The sequence below is a fragment of the Pan paniscus genome, chromosome 1 (assembly GCF_029289425.2).
Source record: "Pan paniscus chromosome 1, NHGRI_mPanPan1-v2.0_pri, whole genome shotgun sequence".
Classification (NCBI taxonomy): Eukaryota; Metazoa; Chordata; class Mammalia; order Primates; family Hominidae; genus Pan; species Pan paniscus.
Genome location: NC_073249.2, coordinates 152,411,996 through 152,436,440, shown reverse-complemented (window position 1 = coordinate 152,436,440; position 24,445 = coordinate 152,411,996). Strand labels below are relative to the sequence as shown.

The following is a 24,445-nucleotide window of genomic DNA, read 5'->3' as shown; positions in this document are numbered from 1 at the left end:
ACTTGTGTGATGTTTTAGGAAGAATTATGAACTTTATGATCTTCCAATGATTAAAAAATGCCCTTTGAGGAACTGAAAAACCACAGTAAACACACTGTGTATGTATAAACATGTTTATTGCACACACTGAGGGCAATATGTATGGATGTTAATTTATATATATGCCTTTTGAGAGCATCGGGAGAACACAGCAAATTCTCACTAAGAAGAATGCTACTCTGCAGTGGAAGAACCAAACACTTGGTAAATGGCTTGTGGATGTTTCTTGATGTGCAGAACCTCCGTTGGATGGCTCCTGAGGTGTTCACGCAGTGCACTCGGTACACCATCAAAGCAGATGTCTTCAGCTATGCTCTGTGTCTGTGGGAAATTCTCACCGGCGAAATTCCATTCGCTCATCTCAAGCCAGGTAAGACACACTGCAATTGAAGTTTTCCTGTTTTACAGAGTTCACTGGATTTTTATAACTTCAAGAAAATTTTTTTTCACAAAATGATTAGTCTCAGTGAGATGGCAAAAGAGGAGGTAAGCAAACAATCTTAAATTGTTTTAAGGTGTGTGCCCAACCCAGAAAATTTAATGACTTACCTGTGATTTCAGACCCAGACACACAGAAATGCAGGTATATTTTATTAAAGTTTGGGACTTGATTTATTGATTGTTAATAAAACAAGCAAATAACTATGATCATGTGGCATGTGAGAGCAAATAAGGTGGACAATGTGATATTTATTTTTTGAGGTGAGATTTTAGAATTGCCCTTGTAACATGTATATAGGGATAAGAAAGTAGTAACACAGAAATAACCTGTTAAGGCTGCTCCCTGCTTATCTCACATCATAAAAAAGAAGATGGGTTTTCCTAACGTTTTTGTATTATATGCATATATATATATATATGGATATATTCTAAAAATGGGGCATGCAGTGAGTCTGGCTTTCATTGATGATACACATTATGCTCTGCTCATGTGTAGAAAGTGAAGGTGAGGAATCTAATCACAGGTACAATATACACATATTTTAGGTTTAAAGTAAACTTCATTTGCATCTATCTCTCAATTGCATTTGGATTGCTTTCATATCTTGTCACACTAGACAAATCTCCTTAAGGACTTTGCATCCCTAAAACTTAGCACACTTGTAAAGTAGTTGTCAAATGTAATCATAAGTAATTTTAAATGATTATATTGTAATCTCCTAATGACCACCCTACAACAATATATAAGAAGGATAAAGTCAAAAGAGATGTTACTTAAACATCCCTTTTAACAAGTTAAAAGTCTTGACCAAGATCAAAATATTTATGAGTACTCATGTACAGAGAGGTAGCCACATCTCATCTCATACTCTATTTTGGAGTTTTTTTTCCCCAAGCTACCATATGGTCTTTTAATTACACCCTGCATAGCAGAGTGCTTTTCACAGGTTATGTGCTCTGTGCACAGTTTGTTAAGCGTAATGATGATGTAATTGTCCTAATTTTTCTCTACATATTTTCTATAGTTTTAAATTAGACTTAGCCCTTATTATAGTGTGGATGTGTGGACTCTATTTTGAGCTGTACCAACATTGCCATTTGTAAGGTCTTGTTCTGATGTCCTTCCTTCTCTCCACTTCTTAGAGTGTGCATCCTGATAAGATTGATGGATATACAGAAAATTGATTATAATTTTAGATGTACTGTGGTGTTTTTTCATAAGAAAGAAATACAACTCCTTTTGCTTCATCCCCTGTGTCAATCCATTAACCTGGCCCTGTTTATTTTACCTTCTAATACATGGGTTTCTCTACCACTTACCATCATCCACCACCATCGTAGCCCAAGCCATCTTTCCTTTAAACCACTGCAATAGTCTTTTTAAAAATAGGGTTTATTTAGGCATAATATACCTGCAGTAAAATTTACCTTTCTAGGTTAACACTTCAATGAGTTTTAATAAATATATACAGCTGTATAACCACAATGGCAATCAAGATGCATAACATTTCCATCACTCCAAAAAGTTCCCAGTGCCTGTCTGGGATCAATCCACTTCTCACACCTCCAGCCCTTGGCAACCAATGACCTCATTTCTGTCCGGATAAGCTTACTTATATACCAATGTCATATAAATGGAATCATGTTGCTTCATTTATCAGTAATTTATTCTTTTTCACTACTATGTAATATTTCATATTATAGATGTGCCATGATTTATTTATGCATACAGAAGTTCATGACCATTTGAGTTCTTCTCATTTTAGGGCCATTAAGAATAAATCTGCTCAAATAATTGAGGCTTTTGTGTGGTTGTTTTTGTTTCCATTGAATAAATGAGTAACAGATGGATTGCTACATGTTATAATAAGAGTTTTTCCAAGGTGTCTGTACCATTATGAATTTCCAACAGTAGTTGGTGAGAATTTCAGTTGTTCCACATCCTTGCCAGCACTTTGAATTGTTTATTTTTAAATATATATGTATATATTAGGCATTTGAGTGGGGGTACATGGAACATCATTGTGATATTTACATTTCACTGTTGACTAGAAATATTGACACTTTATGTGCTTGTTTGATATCCATATTTCTTCTGTGAAATGTTTGTTTAAATAGTCTCATCATTTAGTTGTAAGAGTTCTTAGATTATAGGGATTATAGGGAGAAGTACTTTATCTGCTACATGTTTTGCAAGGATTTTCCTGTAATCTGTGGCTTGCCTTTTTGTATTCTCAGCAATGTCTTTCAAAGAGCAGATGTTTTTAATGTCAATGAAATCCATCTTACGAAAATTTTAAATCAATTTGTATCCTATCTAAAAATATTTTTGCCTTACTCAAAGCCATAAAAACTTCCCCCTATTTTTTTTTATAGAAGTTTTACAGGTTTAGGTTTTATATTTATAAGATCTATTTTGAGTTCTTATTTTTTTAAAGTACCCAGTTTGGGTTGAATTTGGTATTCTTTGGTTTATTCCTTTTTTTTTTAATACAGATGTCCAATTCTTTTCTCATAATTTTTCAAAACTACTATCCTTTCTTATTAAATTATTTTGGTACATTTTTCAAAAATCAGTTGACCATATATGTATGCACTTATTTCCAACTCTATTCTGTTTCACTGATCATGTGTCTACCCTTAAATCAATACCACACTATCTTACTATATTATAGTGAGTCGTGAAATTAAGTAATGTGAATCCGCCAACTTTGTTCTTCTTTGTTAAAGAGGCTCTGGCCATCTAGATTTTTTTTTGCTTTTCCATATAAATTTTAGAATCAGCTTGTCTATATTCCTATAAAAATCTTGTTGGAATTTGATTCGATTGTATTGAATTATTAGATCAATTTGGGAAGAATGAACATCTTAACCGTGTTAGTCTTCTGCTCAATAAACATGGTTTATCTCTATCTTCACTTAGGTCTTCTTAAATTTCATACATTACATAATTTGTTATATATTTTAGCATACAAACCTTGCATATTTTTATTATACTTATCTCTATCTATTTTGTGTCTCTTGATATATTGTAAATGTTACTCTTAAAAATATCAATGTCCTAATTGGAAGTAAAACACTCCTAAGCCAATGCAAAACAACTGAAATCATAACAAACAGTCTCTAAGGCCACAGCACAATCAAATTAGAATTTAAGATTAAGAAACTCATTAAAAATCACACGACTACATGAAAATTCAAAACCTGCTTCTGAATGAATCCTGAGTAAAAATTGAAATTAAGGCAGAGATCAAGAAGTTATTTGAAACCAATGAGAACAAAGAGACAACATACCAGAATCTCTGAGATGCAGCTAAAGCAGCGTTGAGATAAATTTATAGCACTAAATGCCCACCTCAAAAAGCTAGAAAGATCTCAAATTGACATCCTAACAATTACAACAAAAACAACTGGAGAACCAAGAGAAAACAACCACCAAAGCTAGCAGAAGAAAAGAAATAACCAACATCAGAGTGAACCGAAGGATATAGAGACACAAAAAACCTTTCAGAAAATCAATGAATCCAGGAGGTGGTTTTCTGAAAAAATTAATAAAATAGATACACCACTAGCTAGACCAATAAAGAAGAAAAGAGAATAATCAAATAGGCATAATAAAAAATGATAAAGAGGATATACTTCTGACTCCACAGAAATACAAACAACCACCAGAGAATACTATAAACACCTCTATGCAAATAAACTAGACAATCATCTAGAAGAAATGGATAAATACCTGGATATGTACACCCCCGCAAGACTGAACCAGGAAGAAGCTGCTTGCATGAATAGACCAATAATAAGTTCTGAAATTGAGGCAATAATAAATAGCCTATCAACAAAAAAAAGCCCAGGACCAGACGGATTTACAACTGAATTCTACCTGAGGTACAAAGAGGAGCTGGTACCATTTTTTCTGAAACTATTCCAAACAATTGAAAAGGAAGGACTCCTCCCTAACTCATATTATGAGACCAGCATCATCCTGACACCAAAACCTGGCAGAGATACAACAAAAAAAGAAAACTTCAGACCAATATCCCTCATGAATATTGATGCAAAAATTCTCAATAAAATACTGGCAAACCAAATCCAGCGGCACATCAAAAAGCTTATCTACCACAATCAAGTGGGCTTCATCCCCACGATGTAAGGCTGGTTCAGCATATGCAAATCAATAAACGTAATTCATCACATAAACAGAACTAAAGACAGAAACCTCATGATTATCTCAATAGATGCAGAAAAGGTCTTTGATACAATTCAACATCCCTTCATGTTAAAAACTCTCAATAAACTAGGTATTGATGGAACATACATCAAAATAATAAGAGCCATTTATGACATACCCACAGCCAATATCATACTGAATGGGCAAAAGCTGGAAGCATTCCCCTTGAAAACTGGCACAAGACAAGGATGCCTTCTCTCACTACTCCATTCAACATCGTGTTGGAAGTTCTGGCCAGAACAATCAGGACAAGTGAAAGAAACTAAGCATATTCAAATAGGAAGAGAGAAAGTCACACTGTCTCTGTTTGCAGATGACATGATTCTATGTAAAGAAGACCACATTGTCTCAGTCCAAAAACCTACTGTCTCAGTCCTTAAAAACCTATTAAGCTTTAAGCAATGTCAGTAAAGTCTCAGGATACAAATCAATGTGCAAAAATCACAAGCATTCCTATACACCAACAATAGACAAGAAGAGAGGCAAATTGTGAATGAACCTCTCACTCACAATTGCTACAAAGAGAAAAAAAAACCTAGGAATACAACTAGCAAGGAAAGTGAAGGACCTCTTCAAGGGGAACTACAAACCACTGCTCAAAGAAATAAGAGAGGACACAAACAAATGGAAAAACATTCCATGCTCATGGAGAGAAAGAATCAACATCATGAAAATGGCCAGACTGCCCAAAGTAATTTATAGATTCAATGCTATTACCATTAAATAACTATTGACGTTCTTCACAGAATTAGAAAAAAAATTTAAATTCATATGGAACCAAAAAAGAGCCCATATAGCCAAGACAATCCTAAGCAAAAAAAGTAAAGCTGGAGGCATCATGGTACCCAACTTCAAACTACACTACAAGACTACATAACCAAAACATCATGGTACTGGGGAAAAAAAAGACACATAGACCAATGGAAGAGAACAAAGAACTCAGAAATAAGACCACACATTTACACATCTATAACCATCTGATCTTTGACAAACCTAACAAAAACAAGCAATGGGGAACCCTATTTAATAAATTGTGCTGGGAGAACTGGCTAGCCATATGCAGAAAACTGAAGCTGGACCCCTTCCTTATATCTTATACAAAAATTAACTCCAGATGGATTAAAGACTTAAATGTAAAACCCAAAACCATAAAAACCCTAGAAGAAAATCTAGGAAAGACCATTCAGGACATAGGCATGGACAAAGATTTTATGACAAAAATGTCAGAAGCAATGTGGCAAAAGCAAAAATTGACAAACGTGATCTAAACTAAAGAACTTCTGCACAGCAAAAGAAGCTATCATCAGAGTGAACAGACAATCTACCAAATAGGAGAAAATGTTTATTATCTATCTATCTGAAAAAGGTCTAATACCCACAATCTACAATGGACTTAAACAAATTTACATGAAAAAAAAACCCATTAAAAAGTGGGCAAAGGACATGAACAGACATGTCTCAAAAGAAGACATTTGTGCGGCCAACAAACATACAAAAAAACGCCCAACATCACTGATCATTAGAGAAACGCAAATCAAAACCACAATGAGACACCATTTCATGCCAGTCAGAATGGCGATTATTAATAAGTCAACAAACAACAGATACTGGCAAGGCTGTGGAGAAATAGGAACGCTTTTACACTGATGGTGGATATGTAAATTGGTTCAACCATCATGGAAGACAATGTGGTGATTCCTCAAAGGCCTAGAACCAGACATATCATTTGACCCAGTAATCGCATTACTGGGTATATACCCAAAGGAATATAAATCATTCTATTATAAAGATACAGGCATGTTTGTGTTCAGTGTGCAGCACTATTCACAATAGCAAAGAGATGGAATCAACCCAAATGCCCATCAATTATAGATTGGATAAGGAAAATGTGGTACATATACACCATGGAATATTATGCTGCCATAAAAAGGAATGAGATCATGTCCTTTGCAGGGACATGGATGGAGCTGGAAGCCATTATCCTCAGAAAACTAACACAGGAACAGAAAACCAAACCCCACATGTTCTCACTTATAAGCGGGATCTAAACAATGAGAACACATGGACACAGGGAGGGGAACAATGCATACTGGGGCCTGCTGGGGAAGGCAGGCGGAGGGAGAGCACCAGGAAAAATAGCTAATGCATACTGTGCTTAATACCTAGGTGATAGGTTGATAGGTGCAGCAAACCATCATGGTACATGTTTACTTATGTAACAAACCTGCACATCCTGCACATGTTTCCCGAGAACTGAATAAAGTAAAATGAATCAATGTCCAATTTTTTGCTACTATTAATATATAGAAATATAATAATTTTTATTGCAATCTAGTACCCCACAAACTTACTAAATTTACTTCTCCATCCTAGTTCCCTTTTTTGTACCTTCTTTGGGATTTCTACATAAATAATTATGTCATCTGTTAATAAAGAATTTTCTTCCTTCCTTCCTTCCTTCCTTCCTTCTTTCCTTCTTTCTTTCTTTCTTTCTTTCATTCTTTCTTTTCTTTTCTTTTCTTTTCTTTTCTTTTCTTTTCTTTTCTTTTCTTTTCTTTTCTTTGCCTTTTTGAACAGTCAGGGACCTCCAGTACAATGTTGAATTGAAGTGGTAAGATATATACCTCAGATTTGTCTATTTCTCAAAATGTTTCATCCGCCATCACCCTAGTGCAAACTGCCAGCTTTATCATTTGAACTTCTGAAATTGTTTTTGACTGTTCTTTCTTGGTTTATTTTTGTTTTCTTTTCCTCTCCAATCTCTAAACATCCACTGAAATAATATTTTAAAAACATAAACCTGATATATTACCATTGCTTAAAATTATTGTATGGCTTCCCATATTCTTAGCATTAAATCTCAAAATTCTTATGTCCTGTAAAACTCTCCCTGATTCTGTACCTCTCACATTACTAACATCAGTTCACTTTCTGCACTCTCCGTATGTTGCATTTCATCTGACCTCTAGGCATTTCCACAAGTTCTGTTTCCTCAGTAAATGCAATTAATGATGACTACCACAAAAAATTACTGTGAGCATTCAATGAGATGATGTTTGTGACCACACTTTATAAATTGCAAACTCTCTGTAACTGTAAGGTGCAAGATTAGGAAAAAGTGTAATACAAGGTCAAGGCTCCTTTTGATTCTGCACTTCAGTGGCACTCTTGTTCTCTAGGTGGCCCATGTAGAAACTTCAAAGTCATCCTTGACTCCTCTTTAGTTCTCGCTTTATTTATTTCTCTCTTTCTTTCTTTTTAAAATTATTTTCCTATTTTCAGTTCTACAGTTTATCTCTGAAATCCATCCAGTTATCTCCATCTCCACTGCTACTTCCTTATTTCACATGTCAAATACAGCACATTATCTTAAGTAGTATCCTGTCTTCAGCTTTGCTCATCATCTTTTTTCCACCAATCACTAGATTTAGCTTTCTAAAAATGCAAATTTGAACATAGCACTTTTCTGACTTAAAATCCCCAGTGTTTTTCTTTTGCTCTTAAGATAAAAACAAAACATCTTAAAACAATCTTCAAAGCCCCTTATGATTATGTCCCTGCCTGCCTCCCCGGCCTCCATCTCACCACATGCAGCCTGTCATCCAGAGTCATCCCAACCACAGGAAACTTTCATATCCCCAGCATGTGTCCTCTCACCTCCATGCCTTTGTGCACACTAGTCTCTTTGTCAGAGACACTCTTCTCCACTTTTCATTACACCAACTCCAATTTATTTTTAGGTCTTAGTCTAAATATAATTTCTTTCCAAAAATCTTTCTTAATTCTCCAATATCAAGTGCAATTTCTTCCTTATCCCAAGTCACCATTTATCATTGCATTTGTCGCATTTCACTCACAGTTTTGTAATTTTCTCTACTTCATTAGACTTTGCTAATTATAAACTAAATACTTAAAAAAGGTAAAAATGTCCCTGAGATTTTAGTTCATGGACCCCAGAAATAGTTACCCACTTTAGAAGGAGAATATTATTTAATAAAAAGTTGAAAGTCTTGCCTAAGAGTATCTTTATTCCAATATCCCAGATATTAAAATGTATAGTACTTTATTGGAAAGAGAGTTTGTTTATGATAGATGCTGAATTTTTCAAAGTTGGACAGTTACCATGAATCAAGAAACAAGATGTCTAATATCATTTCAGTGGTTAGGCCATCTAGCATATGTTCAGCAATAAATTATGTGAAGCATCAGATTCAATATAAGCTACATATTAGCCATTTACAACGAGGAACGAATCCATGACTGCAAAGTGAGACAGCATTATCAATTATGGTAGTAGCAGCATTATACAGGACTCATCCTTCTGGATTTAACAGCATACTACCTCCTGGGAAAAATATAAACAAAGAACACCAATATTAGCATTGACTCCTACACAAGTGATAGGGATACATTCAGAAAAGCTTGAAGTTAGGGTCTCTTTTGAATCTCACATGTTTAAATTAACCTGCAATCTCAGGTTTAGGAAAACTGAAAAACCATCACATCCACCACCTTAAAGGTCAAATCAAAAAGATCAAATGCCCACAGGACCATGCGGATGCTCAAGGCAGAACAGTGTGATGAATAAGAAATCACGTGCTCTGACTCACGCTCTAGCCAAACAGCGCTGAGCAGGAACGTAGGTATACCCACGCTGACCATATCAACTAATTTCTTTCTGCTCATTAATTAAGAAATCTATACATTTTTTAATGTCGGCAATTAATTCAGCATTTTAAAGAAAATATTTTTCAGGCTAACACCGTAGGGGCTAAAGAGAATTGGCATGTGTCTTGCGACCTTGTGCAATTTATTTAACCTATCTATACCTTAGTTTATTATTTTTATTCTTAATTCTTTCTTTTATGTTATTATGGATACATAATAATTGTACATATTTATGGGGTACATGTGATGTTTTGATTCAGGCATAAAATGTGTAATGATCAAACCAGAATAATAGGGATATCTGACTTAAGCATTTATCATTTCTTTGGATTAGGGACATTCTAATTCTGTTCTTTAGTTGTTTTAAAACATACAATAAATTATTGTTAACTATAGTCACTCCATTATGCTACTGAATACTAGATCTTATTCATTTTATCTAACTGTATTTTTGTATCTATTAGCCATTTCCACTTTATCTCATATTCCCCACTACCCTTCCCAGCCTCTGGTAACTATCATTCTACTTTCTATCTCCATGAGTTCATTTTTTTTTAAGCTCCCACATATGAGCGAGAATATGTGATATTTGTTTTTCTGTGCCTGGCTTATTTCACTTCATATAATGGCTTCCAGTTCCATCCATGTTGTTGCAAATGATAGGATTTCATTCTTTTTATGTCTGAATAATATTCCTTGTGAATATGTACCACATTTTCTTTATCCATTTATCTACTGATGTACATTTAGGCTGATTCAAAATCTTTACTATTGTTAATTGTGCTGCAGTAAACATGGGAGTGCAGCTATCTCTTAGATATACTGATTTCTTCTCTTTTGGATATATACCTGGCAGTGGGATTGCTGGATAATATCGTAGTACAATTGTTAGTTTTTTGAGAAACCTCCATGCTGTTCTCCATCTCAGTGACTGTACAAATTAACATTCCCACCAACAGTGTATGAGAGTTCCCCTTTCTTTGCATCCTCACAAGCATTCATTTATTTTTTAAATGGTCATAATAATAAGACCTACTTCAAAAGGTTAGAGCAGTGGTTGATAATAATAAGCACTCAATAAATGTTAGGTATTATTATTATTATTATCTTTAGGCCACCACTGAGTTCTTTCTTTCTGGGCCAGGAACTGCGCCATAGTAAGCAGAAAATAAAGAGGACTAGGTCGCTGACCAGGCCATCAAACTACTCATAGTATAGAGAATGAGTGACAGAAGCAAAATCAGCAGAGTAAGTCTCAACTAGAGAGAAGCACAGAGGACTAAGGATGCTCCCTGGAAGGGCCTTCTACCCAAACTGGAGGAAGTAAAAGGATATCAGGGAAGGATGCTTAGAACAGATGATACCTGAATGCACTTTTGAAAGATGACTACTAGTTAAATAGGTAAACTATGAAGAAGTGAGGAAGATGATCCAGCAGAAAGCTGTATCAGCAAGGTCCAGAGGCCTGAGAAATCCACAGATAGTTCAGTAGGGATGAATCAGGGAATACAAGGACATCAGTCAAACAACACAGACTATAAATGTAAAACTGGAACCAGATGTTGAAAGTCCTTGTACAAGTCAGGGTTCTCTAGAGAAGCAGAACAAGTGGAATATATCTATTTATATGTATAAGAGGTGATTTATTGTGGTAATTGACTCATATGATTATGAAGACCAAGAAATCCCACAATATGCTCTCCACTAACCAGAGAACCCAGAAAGTCAGTGATGTAATTCAGTGTGAGTTCAAAGTCCTGAGAATCAGGAGGGTCACCACTGTAAGTTCCAGACTCTGAAGGCCCAAGGATCTGAAGTGCTGATATCTGAGGTCAGGAGAAGATGCATGTCACAGCCCCAGAAAAGAGAGCTAATTCACCCTTCCTCTGACTCCTCATTCTGTTGGGGCCCTCAAGGCATTGGATGATGCCTGCCCACATTGGTGAGGGTGGATCTTTTACACTCAGTCTATGACTCAAATGCTAATCTCTTCAAGAAGCACCCTCACAGACACACTAGAAATAACAGTTTACCAGCTATCTGGGTACCCCTTAGCCCAGTCAAGTTGACACATTTAATGAACTATCACAGGCCTTGTGTGTGTCATCAATGGAGGTCACTGCAAAGTTTTAAAAAGGAATATAGAACAACTCTTATTATTATTTTAGAATGCTTCTCTTGTAACAAAGCAAAGGCTGGACTGGAGAAATTCAAAACTGGAGGCAGGGAAATCAGTTCATCTAGAAGAAATATCTATTACGTTAACTGAAGCAGTAGCTTTGAAAGAGAAAGGAGATATTGGTTTAAGGAGATTTTAATAGGACTTCTGAATGGATTGAGGTGTGAGCACAAGGGAAATGAGGAGGTCAAGAAAGACTTCCAGGCTTCTGGCTTAACCATCATGATAATGATGGATACAAGAAAAGGAGGAGATTTATGAGGGAAATGATCAGATTAGGAGGAGAAGGAGCCAAGGTGTGAAGCCAAACAGATAGAGAAGAACCAGGCAAGATGAAAAAGAAGCAGGCACAACCTGGCAAATAAGAGCTGTCCTCAATACATTTTAGAGAAAGAAATCAACACCTGCTTCCCAGATTTCATTTCTCTCCTGGGCTTGTCTCCTCTGATACATCATGATCAACTAAAGAAGAAAGCTGAGATGAATTAATCCATCAATATGTATTGTATCCATTCCCATTTCCTTATAACCAGGTACCCAGATTTGTGGATCACTTTCAAATTATAGTCTGGGCCCAAAGAAGAGGGTCTCTTGTTTTCTTTTTGTTTTCCTGTGTGACACCAGCTGGTTCACAAAGAGATTTAAGTCTGTGTCCTGGGATTCCTTAATGCCAGGCTCTTAGTAGTCTAGGATATAGCAGTAATTTAAGAACATCTGCCAATTTTTTCTAGGCAGGTTTTGGTGAGACTTCACATTGAGACTTTAACTCAGAGTTGCAAACTGGAAGTCCGGGAACCAAATATGGCTTGCAGACTTTTTTATGTCACATATGGTATTTAAAAATATGAATTAAAGTACATTTAAAGACACAGATATTCAATAGGTCTCATATTGATAGCCATTTGAGTTTACTACCCCTCCTTAAATATTAGATGATTATGCCCTTTTCCACATATTATTTGGACCCTAAAGCATTCTGGATATAATAACTTCATAGGATATAAACACACTGATGATGTGGACTGTTCTTTGACAAGCGACAGGAAAATAGGAGTGAGCTAAATTTCTGAAATCTTATGTTTATTGTGCTAATCCTTATCAGTTTATCACTAAAAGGAGTAGAGCCAACCAATCACCACGCAGATCACTGGAAAGATTAAATCAGTCCAATAGATGGAGATATTTCTATGAATATAGCTGATATTAACATTCCAATATTTCATTACACTGACAAAGATTGCAATGAGAACAGACAATGGAACAAATTAATCTATTCTTCTGACAGTATGTAATGAGAATGGGATGTGGTTTAAAAAATTAAGCCATTCTTAGTGCAATCTCAAGATTGCAATCTCATGGTCTCTCTCAGATGCTATACACTCTGGTGATACATCATTGAAAAGTGTCAGTTTAACAAAGAATGTGTCTTAGCTCTTGCTGGGATTGTAGAACACATTTGCTTTGTCTCACCACAGCCCTGCCCATTAAAAACAATGAAGTAGAATCAATTATACTTTTCAGAACACATATAAACACAATCAAAGTTGAAAAATTAAGATACTTCTGGCAATTTTATATAGGTCAAAACTTACTAACAAAATATTGTAGCATATTGCTCTCTTTTTAATCTTTTTAATGTGAGTTTCTAAATTTAATTTTATAAAACAGAAGACAGTGAAAGGTTACTTTAGGGATTGAGAATCTAATACTAACTTATCCATAAGTGGGGTATAGATAATTAAGGTTGTCATGGAGAGCTGCACAGTCATTCTCTCTGCATAGTCATATTGCATTATGAGCTGAGCCTTATGACCAGTGAGATAGGTTGTAGCCTTAAAATTTGCAGTAACTCAGTGTAATATTTTACTTGGTATTCATACCCAAAGAGAACCTAAAAAGGACCTAAGTTGACTGGTGTTCTAAACAAAACAGAAAACATACAATTATGTTTTTTATATCTAGCTCTCTAGGTTCAAACCAAAAAGAATTGGTAAGACTTTTAGATGTGCAGATGATGATAATAGCAACAACAACAACGCAGCTACACTTGTTGAGAGCCAACAATGTGCCTGGAGCTCCATGTATATTATCTCAGTTAGTCCTAGTAACCTGTGGGTTAAGTTCTTTTAGGATAAGACATTTGCTCAATGTCACATGCTAGTAAGAGGGCAGTCAAGACTTAAATACTCGGGTTCTCTGTCTTCAAAGCCCATGTTTGCCACCATTATACTCTCTCTTCCCTGCTTCATCTTACATTTAGCAAAATTAATGCTCATGAGGCAAATTGGTTTAATTAGTATCTCCCAGAGAGTTTACAGCAGAGCCAGACTGAAAATTAGACCTCCAGATTTCCTTGGTAAAGGTACTTCTTATTATGTCACTCTGCTTTAATTTATTGAAGCACCTCCTCCCATATTTTTGAATGAAAGATATTATATTGATTAAATTTGCCACTAGATTTCAGTAATTTACCTGCTCATGTTGTCATCTAGAATTAAACTAAACATTATATTCATTCTACAGTGTTTCTTGATGGCTAGGCATTGTGCCCTGTTCTCTAAACATAATAATGAATAAGATATTTATTGCTGTTAAGCTACTATCATCTTCATTCATTTATTCAATAAATGTTACTGAGTCCTATATACCAGAATTTATATGAGTTCCAGTTAAATAACACTTTTAGTGCCTATGTTTTTTAATTGTTTACTATTATTCAACTTCTATTTTAGATTCAGGGGGTACATGTGCAGGTTCATGGGTATATTGTGATGCTCAGGTTTGGGTTATGGATCTCATCACCAGGCAGTGAGCATAGTACCCAATAGGTAGTTTTTCAACTTGCCCCTCTCTCTCCCTTCCTCCTCTAGTAGTCTGCAGTGTCTATTGTTCTCATCTTTATGTCCATGTGTACCCAAAGTTTAGTTCCCACTTATAGGTGAGAACATGTGTTATTTGGTTTTCTGGTCCTGCATTAATTCCCCTTGGATAATGACCTCTACTGTCCACAATAGCAAAGACATGGAATCAACTTAGGTGCACATCAACAGAGGATTGGATAAAGAAAATGTGGTACATATACACCATAGAATACTATATGGCCATAAAAAGAACAAAATAATGTCCATTGCAGCAACATGGATGTAGCTGGAGGCCATTATCCTAAGGGAAATAATGCATACCTTTTGAATACCTATTAATAGCCAAGTACTGTGCTAGGCACAGAAGATACAATGGTGAAAAGACACAGTCCCTGACCTCAAGGCATTTATGATCTATATGCACAGGCAGACAAATAAAGAGGCAATTAAGTATAATACATGTTATGATAGTACAGGTTGTTATGGAAGTACATAGGAAGGGTACCCAGGAAAAGTCAATCAAAGATAAGATCTAAATGACAGTAGATGTTACGAAGGAAAAAGAGGTAGGGGAGAACATTCCAGGCAAAAGGAATTGCATTTTAGAATTAACAACTGAACCATAAAATGCAGTGAAAAAAACTAGGCATTCACATATTTCTTATTTATTCATTTACCAATTTTCATTGAAAAAAATAACACCAGATTATTTTTGGTTTATTATCACTTACATAAAATAGTCAGTACATTTTGACAAATGAATACATGAATGAGGTTATCACATGTTGTGCTGAATGCCTGTTCTGTAGCTTTTCACTGGTCTATCACTTTTGAGAAACAACATAGACAATCTCCATTCATGTCTTCTCTTTTCTTGATAAAGTATCGACAAACAAGGGAGAAGTTGAATCCACAAATTGACACTATGTTTATATAGACTCTGCAGCTGACTCACAATACTGGGTTTAACTCTTGTTTTTCAGGATAATGAGAGTGCAAGCTATGCTCTAGAATTATGTTGTTTAATATGAAAGCCACTTACCATGACTATTTAAATTTATATTAAATAAAATTAAACAAATTAAAAACTCAATTTATCAGTCACACTAGCCACATTTTAAGTGCTCTGTAACTTTATGCTATCATATTTAACAACATATAACTTTTTTTTTTTTTGAGACGGAGTCTTGCTCTGTCGCCCAGGCTGGAGTGCAGTGGCACGATCTCGACTCACTGCAACCTCTGCCTCCCAGGTTCAAGTGATTTTCCTGCCTCGAGTAGCTGGGACTACAGGCGCCAGCCACCACGTCCAGCTAATTTTTTGTGTTTTTAGTAGAGATGCGGTTTCACCATGTTAGCCAGGATGGTCTCAATCTCCTGACCTCGTGATCTGCCGCCTCAGCCTCCCAAAGTGCTGGGATTACAAGAACATTTTTATCAATGTAAAAAGTTCTATTGGATACTCATACTCTAGATCTAGGTTATTATTTCTGCTAAACTATTGATAAATATTTCAGGAGAGTGTTGAGAAATAATAGTTGCTCAATAAATAGTTATTAATATTTTTAAATTTAGCTTTATTCTCCTTTAATGGCAAAGTCTCATTCTTTAAAGTAGAAACCAACATTTACATAAATCCTCTAACATATTTTTTGTAGCAATCAAGGTAAAAATTTGATTAATGGGCTGACAATCTCCTTCCTGCATCTGTAATACCAGAAAATTTCCCAGATGTTAGTGTAGCATGGCTGCTTAGGCAAGACTGACAAAACAATCTCAAGGTGACAAATTTCAATTTCATGACCCCCTCATGTTACATTGCCCACTTTCTGGTGGAGGCACTAATGAGTAGCATCACTGCCAAGAGTGCTTAAAGCAAAGGGGAGGAGATGCCAAGACTTTGCAGAATCTACTTTGAATAATGAAGAATTAAATATCATTCATCTTAAACTGATTTTCCAGACACACTGCCAAGAAGCAAACAAGTAACTCTATATTTTTGATACCAGAATCTAAAAGAATTTCAAAGGGGGATGGTTGGCACCTGCATCTGAGTTTAACTCATTTTATGACTAGTCCCTCCCCACCCATTAGACTATGCACAACTATTTTAAATGTGCTCACCATACTGGCTTATGTACTTATAGCTACACCAGCTCAACAATATCCAAATGATCATAAGGTAACAAAGTAGAGTTAGAAGATCAGTGATTGCTAAGCACCAGTTTGTTTGCTTATTGATTTACCTCATTCCAGAAATAATTTAAAAATAGTCAAGAGTGGCCCAGCATGGTGCCTCACGCCTGTAATCCCAGCACTTTGGGAGGCCAAGGCAGGAGGATCACGAGGTCAGGAGGTCGAGACCATCCTGCTAACACAGTGAAATCCCATCTCTACTAAAAATACAAAAAAATTAGCTGGGGGTGGTGGCATGTGCCTGTACTCCCAGCTATTTGGGAGGCTGAGGCAGGAGAATCACTTGAACCCGGGAGGCAGAGGCTGCAGTGAGCCCAGATCACGCCACTGCACTCCAGCCTGGGTGACACAGTGAGACTCTGTCTCGAGAAAAAAAAAAAAAGTCAAGAGTAACCAGTGAAAGTACTCCAAAATGCCTAATTTTTTGTGACACAGAAGACACATTTGATAAGTAGTGACATATTTGATAAGAACACAATCTAAACAACAAAAAAAATGAGTGGATATATTTACCTCTGAAATTAGTAACATGTTTTATAAAATGAGAAAACCTAATTCTGGTGCAGATGTATTGATAACCCTCACACACATGCTGTTGAGAGTATAAATTTAGTACAACTGTTAGAATAATTGTTGTACCGAAGTCTTTAAAGTAGTTATGCCTTTGGCACATCATCTTCTCTCCTCAAAATATCATAAATGAATAATCTATGAAATCTGGCAACTCATGTTGAAAAGATATTCTTTGAAGTGTTTACACCCAAATTTGGAAAAACCTAAAATTGGGAAATGATTAAAAACTAAATGCAGAGTCATTAAAATATGTTAACATAAAGTGTTAATAACATGAGAAAATGCTTCATTGCTTAGATTAATTCTTTAATATTTAGAAAAAACAATTACATAATTGTATATTGACATAAGGTCAATGATGTAAAGTATAAGAAATATGTGAAATATTTTAACAGTGGTTTCTTCTAAATGATAACATTTATTCCAATACTCTTAATTTTTTAAACTTCTACAAGGAAGAAGTATTAATTTACAATTGGCAAAATTAGGTAATCATTCAGAATAATCCATAAAGTGTTGATCAAATCACATTGCATATAATTTCACTAGGCCTACTGAAAGTGTATGGATAAACAGAATTTGATGGGAGTAAATTTTGGTAGAGTAGAGGTAGTAGTTGTGGCTTATATCTCAGAAGTCATTAAGATATAGACAGATGCTTACAATACCACAATCTAAAAGACAGGCAGCAGCAATGTCCTGGAACTTTATCCTCTCACTGAGGCAGAGCAATTTTTGTGAGGAATAGACAGGGCATATGTGTTGATTACAGAGTATTTTTCTTATAATATGTGCTAAAGACAGCATGGATTTTGAAACAAAAGACTGCACCAAACATTAGTTATATGTAAAATGTTTATAAATTAAAAACTAGTTCCACACATAACAACAACAACAACAACACCTACTTTGCATGGTGGTTAGGAGGATTAAAGGAGTTTATGTAGTTATCTACCATGATGCCTGATACAAAATGCATTCAGTAAAAGTAGCTACAAGCTTGGTTTCTAAGGGAGTATAGAAATCATTAGTTGCAGAACAGGAAATATTTAGCAATCAGGAATCTACAGTGAAGTTCTAAGAATCACAAAACAGTGATGCAGACTTTGAGATGAGCGATATTCAGAAATCCATGCAGGCAGGCAACACGACAGACTTCAATCAATGAGTATTGTTAGCTAAAATAAAGATTTGAAGTGTCCAACAGAGTTTTAAAAATAATAACTACTTTATAAATATTAAAAATTAAAATCCCAACAACTTTGTAACCAGTAATAGGATTTAAGCTTTAAAAAATCTACTTTGCTCAAGTGATACAGGTGCTATAAGAAGTGCAAATTTCAGTGGTATTCCATGTTTACTACATACAATATAAACTCTTTAGCCTGGGATTTATGGCATTATACAGTCTTGTTTAATCTGCCTTTCAATCTTTACTTCTTATAATATCATGTACATACCCTATACTTCAGACACACAAAACTACTTGCTCCTTGCATATTCCTTCACTCCTTATAAATGCCCTGTACTATTTATTGAGTCTGAAACCAAATGAATAAAGATAAATTTGTAGTATCAAATTATCCATCACTTTCTTTAGACCATTGGGGGAAAAAAGCCTAGAGGTCTCTTTGAATGTCTGCTGATGTTGCTCAGATTGATTTGTAATGCCTTCTTGTGTGTGTGTGTCTTCATTTGTTGCTTGAAATAAACATGTGAATTTCAAAACTGACATGACCATTTGGTTTGCAGCGGCTGCGGCAGCAGACATGGCTTACCACCACATCAGACCTCCCATTGGCTATTCCATTCCCAAGCCCATATCATCTCTGCTGATACGAGGGTGGAACGCATGTCCTGAAGTGAGTAATTTTTATTTCCTCTTAGAAAATGTGTTATGGTCAAAATCTGTCACAAATAGTATAACTCCAAAGTCTACTTTCAGTGTGTATTTTAAGACTGTCAAGGCGGGAAGACTGATTTGCCTTCTGCTCTTTAGTCTCTAATTGCCTCAAGAAGTCTGAGTATCTCATATTTCTTAGCTGCTGCTTTCTGATTTTGAAACGTTTCTCACAACTGATTAGTAAAAGAGAGACCAGGGTATGACAGATGACTCACAGTCTCATCTCAGCTGCAATTTTTATTAACTACGCGTGAGCCACACTTAGTCATTTTCTGAAGCAAGAAATTTGGCACAAGATGGATTTGTGTTGGCTTTTAAACATGAGGCAGGCCTCAGAATAGGTGGTCTTCAGTAGCACTGGCTCACGTAGGAGGCAGAAGACCTGGGTCCTAATCCCTCTCTAACTTTCTGAGTTGACAGTATTATGATGTGGTTAACAGCATAGACTTCGAATTCAAATGGAGTGATCAATGTTATGGAAGGGATATTTAAACAGTAAAATAAATTTTTTTTTCTTTTTTTTTTATTATACTTTAAGTTTTAGGGTACATGTGCACATTGTGCAGGTTAGTTACATATGTATACATGTGCCATGCTGGTGCGCTGCACCCACTAACTCGTCATCTAGCATTAGGTATATCTCCCAATGCTATCCCTCCCCCCTCCCCCCTCCCCACCACAGTCCCCAGAGTATGATATTCCCCTTCCTGTGTCCATGTGATCTCATTGTTCAATTCCCACCTATGAGTGAGAATATGCGGTGTTTGGTTTTTTGTTCTTGCGATAGTTTACTGAGAATGATGGTTTCCAATTTCATCCATGTCCCTACAAAGGATATGAACTCATCATTTTTTATGGCTGCATAGTATTCCATGGTGTATATGTGCCACATTTTCTTAATCCAGTCTATCATTGTTGGACATTTGGGTTGGTTCCAAGTCTTTGCTATTGTGAATAATGCCGCAATAAACATACGTGTGCATGTGTCTTTATAGCAGCATGATTTATAGTCATTTGGGTATATACCCAGTAATGGGATGGCTGGGTCAAATGGTATTTCTAGTTCTAGATCCCTGAGGAATCGCCACACTGACTTCCACAATGGTTGAACTAGTTTACAGTCCCACCAACAGTGTAAAAGTGTTCCTATTTCTCCACATCCTCTCCAGCACCTGTTGTTTCCTGACTTTTTAATGATTGCCATTCTAACTGGGGTGAGATGATATCTCATAGTGGTTTTGATTTGCATTTCTCTGATGGCCAGTGATGATGAGCATTTTTTCATGTGTTTTTTGGCTGCATAAATGTCTTCTTTTGAGAAGTGCCTGTTCATGTCCTTCGCCCACTTTTTGATGGGGTTGTTTGTTTTTTTCTTGTAAATTTGTTTGAGTTCACTGTAGATTCTGGATATTAGCCCTTTGTCAGATGAGTAGGTTGCGAAAATTTTCTCCCATGTTGTAGGTTGCCTATTCACTCTGATGGTAGTTTCTTTTGCTGTGCAGAAGCTCTTTAGTTTAATTAGATCCCATTTGTCAATTTTGGCTTTTGTTGCCATTGCTTTTGGTATTTTGGACATGAAGTCCTTGCCCACGCCTATGTCCTGAATGGTAATGCCTAGGTTTTCTTCTAGGGTTTTTATGGTTTTAGATCTAACATTTAAATCTTTAATCCATCTTGAATTGATTTTTGTATAAGGTGTAAGGAAGGGATCCAGTTTCAGCTTTCTACATATGTCTAGCCAGTTTTCCCAGCACCATTTATTAAATACAGAGAGCCAAATCATGAGTGAACTCCCATTCACAATTGCTTCAAAGAGAATAAAATACCTAGGAATCCAACTTACAAGGGATGTGAAGCACCTCTTCAAGGAGAACTACAAACCACTGCTCAAGGAAATAAAAGAGGATACAAACAAATGGAAGAGCATTCCTTGCTCATGGGTAGGAAGAATCAATATCGTGAAAATGGCCATACTGCCCAAGGTAATTTACACATTCAATGCCACCCCCATCAAGCTACCAATGACTTTCTTCACAGAATTGGAAAAAACTACTTCAAAGTTCATATGGAACCAAAAGAGAGCCCGCATCGCCAAGTCAATCCTAAGCCAAAAGAACAAAGCTGGAGGCATCACACTACCTGACTTCAAAATATACTACAAGGCTACAGTAACCAAAACAGCATGGTACTGGTACCAAAACAGAAATATAGATCAATGGAACAGAATAGAGCCCTCAGAAATAACGCCGCTTACCTACAACTATCTGATCTTTGACAAACCTGAGAAAAACAAGCAATGGGGAAAGGATTCCCTATTTTTTTTTTTTTTGAGACGGAGTCTCGCTGTGTCTCCCAGGTTGGAGTGCAGTGGCGCGATCTCGGCTCACTGCAAGCTCCGCCTCCCAGGTTCATGCCATTCTCCTGCCTCAGCCTCCCAAGTAGCTGGGACTACAGGCGCCCGCCAACACGCCCGGCTAATTTTTGTATTTTTAGTAGAAACGGGGTTTCACCATGTTAGCCATGATGGTCTCGATCTCCTGACCTCGTGATCCGCCCGTCTCGGCCTCCCAAAGTGCTAGGATTACAGGCGTGAGCCACCACGCCCGGCCTAAAATAAATTTTTAAATACGGTCATAGGTCTAAAAGAATAGAGAGGGAATAGTCATATTATCACAGAATGAAATTCCAAACAATCCGCCTGCAAGAAAGGATTCTTAAGTGTGCAGACAGGTTATGTCTGCTTTGTTCTCAGAGATCCACTGAGGAGATTGCACAACTTCTTTCCTAGTAACACAGTTCAGTCCAGTGTCTAGTAATCCTTCTGCCAGTATATTTTGTTGTCTATTAAAATCCTTGTGCTTTGATATCAATCAATTGATTCCATTGCTCAGAGTGGAGAGTATTAGTTTGCATTCTTTACAATGGAGGACCTCATACGTAAAGACCTAATGGTTCTTATTTTTCCATCCTAAACCATCCTAGTTATTGTCCTCTTAAATTATAACTTTGTTTCTGATCCTTCCTAGGCACTTTATAGCTCTTCAACAAGAGAATAAAGTGAGGCTGTTATTATTTCAGGAAATATCTCACTCAGGAGAAATAAAATAAGCCCCAGTCCAGATGTTTGAAAAGAGAATGCAAATTTTCCATTCTTTTCCTAAAGGCAAAATCCAGACCAAGTCATTACCTAGTCTCATCTGTGTACACAGAAACTCTTAAGAAGAAAAATGAAGATCGTTTTGGGATGTGGATTGAGTATCTCAGAAGATAACCTCTTATCCTGGCCATTCAACCTGATGTGTTACATGTTTATTTGTTTAGAATCTTCCATCACTACCAAAATGTTAGCTCCATGAAAGCAGTGCTTTTTGTTTATTTTGTTCACTGCTATAACACTAACATCTAAAGCTGGATGCTCAAGAATGTTTGTTGAGTAAATGAATGAATACCAGTATTGCCTATCAGTGCCTTCAATCTCTGCATCTGAATTTTGATGTCCAGAAAATTTCATCTTGAAAATTACATCACATAAAATAGTTTAGGAAAACATTTTCTTGTATTTCAGTGTGAACTTCAGGCATATTTTCTCAGAAAAAGTATGTCAAGCACCTATTCTAGAATTTCCTTCTCTCTGTGGGATGTGAGCTATTGAGAGGTGACAACGTGCTAGCAGCCCTCACTCACTCTCGGGGCCTCCTTGGCCTCGTCGTCCACTCTGGCCACACATGAGGAACTCTTCAGCCCCCAGCTGCACCGTGGGAACCCCTCTCTGGGCTGGCCGAGGCCGGAGCCCACTCCCTCAGCTTGCGGGGAGGTGTGGAGGGAGAGGCGCAGGAGGGAACCAGCTGGCGCTCGCGTGCCAGCATGAGTTCTGGGTGGGTGCAGGCCCCATACTCGGAGTGGCCGGTGGGCGCCACTCCGGGCACTGAGGGGCTTAGCACCCGGGCCAGCAGCTGCAGAGGGTGGGCCAGGTCCCGCAACACTGCCGGCCCACCCACACCATGCTCAAATTCTCACCAGGCCTCAGCTGCCTCCCCACACGGCAGGGCTTGGGACTTGCAGCCCTCCATGCCCGAGTCACCCCCTAACCGTGGGCTCCTGCGTGGCCCGAGCCTCTCCTATGGGCACTGCCCCCTGCTCCACGGCACTGGGTCCCACTGACCGCCCAAAGGCTGAGGAGTGCAGGCGCGTGGTGCAGGACTGGTGGGCAGCTCTGCCCACGGCCCTGGCCCTGTATCCACTAGGCAAAGCCAGCTGGGCTCCTGTGTGGGGTGGGGTCTTGGAGAACTTTTATGTCTATCTAGAGGATTGTAAATGCACCAATCAGCACTCTGTGTCTAGCTCAGGGACTATAAACACACCAATCAGCACCCTGTCAAAACGGACCAATCAGCTCTCTGTAAAATGGACCAATCAGCAGGATGTGGGTGGGGCCAGATAAGGGAATAACAGCAGGGTGCCCAAGCCAGCAGCAGCAGTAAGCAACTCTGGTCATCTTCTGTATTGTGGAAGGTATGCTTTTTGCTCTTACCAGTAAGTCTTGCTGATGTTCACTCTTTGGTCCATGCTGTGTTTATGAGCTGTAACACTAACCCCGAAGGTCTGCAGCTTCACTCCTGAAGTCAGCGAGACCACGAACCCACCAGAAGGAAGAAACTCCGGACATATCTGAACATCTGAAGGAACAAACTCCGGACACGCCATCTTTAAGAAGTGTAACACTCGCTGCATGGGTGTGCGGCTTCATTCTTGAAGTAAGCGAGACCAAGAACCCACCAATTCTGGACACACTATGACAAAGTTTACCATCAAATAACAATCAAGGGAATCCCTTTTTCTTTGATGAAGTGTCTCTTCATAATTATAGATAACAGGCATGTGGAATTTCTAATATCAATGTAAAGATAGGTCATTGGCAGGTTCTAAAAGCATTTTTTGGGTAGGATGGATGTCTCAAGCAAAGAGTTGGGAAATGACAAACAGAAATTGGAATATGGCCAAAGGATACTGTTAAAAAAAAAGAAAGGATAAAAATCGATTGCTTAGCAGAAAAGTTGTACTGTTAAGAAGTGAAGTTTGTCAGCACGGAGTCTTTGTTCTGCTGATGAGATGAAGAGGGGAAGATGAAGAAAAAGCATATTAGGAAAGCAAAGTCTTCAGCTAACTTGAGATATGTGGGTCTGCCAGTCAGTTGAGCCTGGCTTGGCTCTGGTAACCACCTCAGGATACTGAAATTGAGCTGCTTCTGTATGTGACTCAGTTGAGTCTTTCTTAATTGTCCAGTAAGGTCTTCATCATGTTAGCAAGCTGAGTGGCAAAGAAAAGGGAACAATGGGCTGTTTTTCATTCTTTCC

The 24,445-nt window shown here is 37.2% G+C and overlaps 1 protein-coding gene across 1 annotated transcript in view; it reads left to right on the top strand.

Moving 5' to 3' along the window:
• Positions 1-24,445, top strand: part of LOC100990811 (fucose-1-phosphate guanylyltransferase) — a 345,681-nt gene that overhangs the window by 244,659 nt on the left and 76,577 nt on the right. Inside the window, exons 22-23 of the mRNA XM_055117300.3 lie at positions 277-409; positions 18,941-19,050. Of these exons, the coding sequence (XP_054973275.1) occupies positions 277-409; positions 18,941-19,050 (243 nt within the window). The remainder of the gene's footprint in view (positions 1-276; positions 410-18,940; positions 19,051-24,445) is intronic.